Raw genomic sequence first — 3359 nt, 5'->3', positions numbered from 1 at the left:
AGCAGGAAAACATTACAATCCTAAATTTATATCTAATAATGTTCATATTCATATCTTCAACATGTGTGAAGCAAAATGTACTAACCAAAAGGAGGGACAAATATACAATATAGTTGGCTATTTTAACAATCCTCTATCAATAATGGATAAAATAATAGGCGAAAATTGGAAATTATACAGATGAACTGAATAACATTTAACAACTTGACCTGATTGGTCTGTTAACTGCAGAATCTAAATTCTTTTCAAGTGTACATGGAATATTCACCAACATAAATGATGTGCTAAGTGATAAATTAGGTCTTGATAAACTCAAAAGGATTAAAATCATACAGAGTATGTTTTTGGACCACAATGGGATTTAACTAGAAATCAATAATCCCCAGATTTCCAAATATTAGGAAATTAAGCAACATGCTTCTCAGTAATCATGGGTCAAAAAGAAATTACTAGGGTTCTTAGAAAATACTTTGAACAAAATCATAATAAAACACAACATATCAAAGTCTGAGGATTACAGCTAAAGCAGAACCTAAAGGAAAAATTATAACTTTAAATATTTTTTTAAAAAACTCAATGACCTAAGCTACCAAATCAAGAAGTTAGAAAAGAAAAGCAATTAAATTCAATTAAATAAGGAAATAATAAAGAGCAGAAATAAATGACAAAGAAAACAAAGAAACAATAGACAATATCACAAAGCCAAAAGTTGCCTCATTGGAAATTTAATTAAAAGAGATGAATGCCTTACAAGATTTATCAAGGAAAAAAGAGAGAACACATATTCAGAGAAATATGAATAACTTTATATATGAAAAATTAGCATGCACTGTGAAAAATTTTTAAAAATCTGTGATTCAATTTCAACGATTAGAAATCCACTTGGCAGCTGACATTGATCTGAGCATACGCTTCTTGTTCATCAATTACATACTCACCATCTTATTTAAAGATTGCTTCATTTTTTTAATCTTCTTGATCGTAGAGACCCTAAGTTTGGTCTTAAAAGTCAATCCTAATCAATCACACTCTCTCATATATATATATATATACACATATATATATATATATATATATATGTATATGTATGATCTTTTATAGATATAGGTTTGTTTTGTAGTAAAATGGTATACACTTGGCCCTTGAACAATATGAGGGTTAGGGGTACTGGTGAAAATCTGTGTATCATTTAGTGTCGGCCTTCAGTATCCACGTTTCCTCCGTATCCACGTTTCCTCATTTGTGGATTCAACTAACCACAGATGTTGTAGTACTGTAGTATTTACTATTGAAAAAATTCCAAATATATATGGACCTGTGCAATTCAAACCCATGTTGTTCAAGGGTCAACTGTATACATATATAGAGAGGATATATATAGAGTGCCAGACAATTTAAAACTCTGAGAGGACTTCCTATAGAGAAAACTCTATGACATAATTCAGAGCAGGTATACATCCTTTGCCAGCCCTTGGAGACATCTATATATCTATACCCATATCCCCCTACACACACACACACACACACACACACACACACACACACACACACACAAATATACCCTCTGATAAACTTTTTTTTTTTTTTTTCCTTTCTTGGTTCCAGGGAATACAAAATTGCTAATTCAATACCTGGCAGATGACCTACAGTGGTAGAGATAATCATTATACAGCATGTAGGTTTTAACACACTAGACTAGTTTAGATCACAGATGACCACATATGCTCACTAATGCGCCTTGTAACACATATTGTTACATTGAAGGCTCTGAAAGTCCCACATTAAAAAAAAAAAAAAAGACAAAGGAGTATAATGGCTATTAACTGAAAGAAAAACCGAATAGGCCTTGAAGGAGTTTTTCCCTTTCCTTTGGGAAGGAGTAAAATAAGAGTATTTTTGTTCAATTTGGTTTTATTTTAGGAATGAAAGACAGTTTCATCTATGTTCTTCAAATGTATTCTACAAAACCAGGGCCCTGCTGAGGATACAATGTAAAATACATTGACCATGTTTCTTGGACTCAGTGTTTTGCTAAGTCAAAGGGATGTGTCAGAACCATTTTTACGATAACGCTTATGACATCTTAGAAGAAAATAATACATAAGTCTTGCCTGCCAAAATTCTAAGATTTATGAATACAAAGGATAAAACTGTTAACACCTACAGTATTTTGCAAAATCCTTCTGCAAATCCGTTCTGGCAGTGATAAAAGCACGTCCTTTCTCTGTTCCAACGACAAACACGTCTGTTTCATACATTGCAATGCAGGCCACTTCTGCCTTGGACTTGGCCAGTTCTTTACACTGAAATGGAAAAAAAAGAATAAAATGTTATCTGCAAGGGCAGATCTGGATTTTTGGGGGGCCTGTGAGGTCTGCCTTAAGAAAAAAAGTACAAAATTAGGTATAAAACAAATATTTCTTTAGAATGAGAAAAACCACCAAGAAAAAAAAAAACAAATTTTATCAAGCAAATACCATTAACATCATAAAACCACGAGAAGATTTTTATTCAGCACCTGTGATGATGTTTGTGATTTATAATAAGAAATGTATATATTTGGTTGTCTTCCACTGTTTCTGGCACAAAGCTCCTAAAACCCTTGGAATTTTCTAAGAGCGAGATAAAGGTGTCTTTTGCTTTGTTAATGAGGTGACTTTGGGACCAGCCTAAGGATGGGGGATGGGGGCTGGCTGCTGGGAAAACCAACCAGGTGATTAGAAGGTGGGAATTTTCAGTCCCACCCCCCTGACCTCTGGGGAGGGGAGAGGGACTGTAGATTGAATCAATGGTCAGTGGTTTATCCATCATCCCTAGGTAATGAAGCCTCCAGGAAATCCCCAAAAGACAGAAGGATTGATGAACAAGTGGAGATTTAGGGAGAGTGGTGCACCTGGAGAGGGCATGGAAGCTCTGTTCCCCTTTCCCCACACCTTGCCTTGTGCATCTCTCCCATCTTTCTGTCCTTGAGTTATATATATCCTTTTATAACAATCTAGTAAATCAAATGCTTCTCTGAGTTCTGTGAGCAGCTCTTGCAAATTAATCGAACCCGAGGAGGGGCACATGGGACCCTCCAATCTATAGCAGGTTGGTCAGAAGCACTGGTGACGGTGACGATGCGGGCTTGCCAATGGCATCTGAAGTTGGGGGAGGGGTAGGGAAGACAGTCTTGTAGGACTGAGCCCTTAACGTGTGGAATCTGATGCTCTCTCTAGGTAAATAGTGTCAGGATTGAGGTGAATGGTAGGACACCCAGCTGGTATCCAAGAATTGCTTGTTAGTGTGGGGGAAAACACCCATGTTGGAACTGAGTGCAGAATCTTGACTGCCTGACACCTGACACGCCTGTCTCATGT

At 36.2% G+C, this 3359-nt stretch overlaps 1 protein-coding gene across 1 annotated transcript in view; it reads right to left on the bottom strand.

Annotated features, from left to right (window-relative positions):
* The window catches only part of LOC103072266 (general transcription factor II-I repeat domain-containing protein 2), a 45894-nt gene that overhangs the window by 36113 nt on the left and 6422 nt on the right, over positions 1-3359 (bottom strand). The window contains exon 2 of the mRNA XM_007468756.1: positions 2165-2303. Coding sequence (XP_007468818.1) covers positions 2165-2303 — 139 coding nt within the window. The remainder of the gene's footprint in view (positions 1-2164; positions 2304-3359) is intronic.

This window comes from Lipotes vexillifer, unplaced genomic scaffold (assembly GCF_000442215.2).
Source record: "Lipotes vexillifer unplaced genomic scaffold, Lipotes_vexillifer_v1.1 scaffold12, whole genome shotgun sequence".
NCBI lineage: Eukaryota > Metazoa > Chordata > Mammalia > Artiodactyla > Lipotidae > Lipotes > Lipotes vexillifer.
The sequence above is the reverse complement of the archived record's forward strand: the minus strand, read 5'-3'. Positions and strand labels throughout refer to the sequence as shown.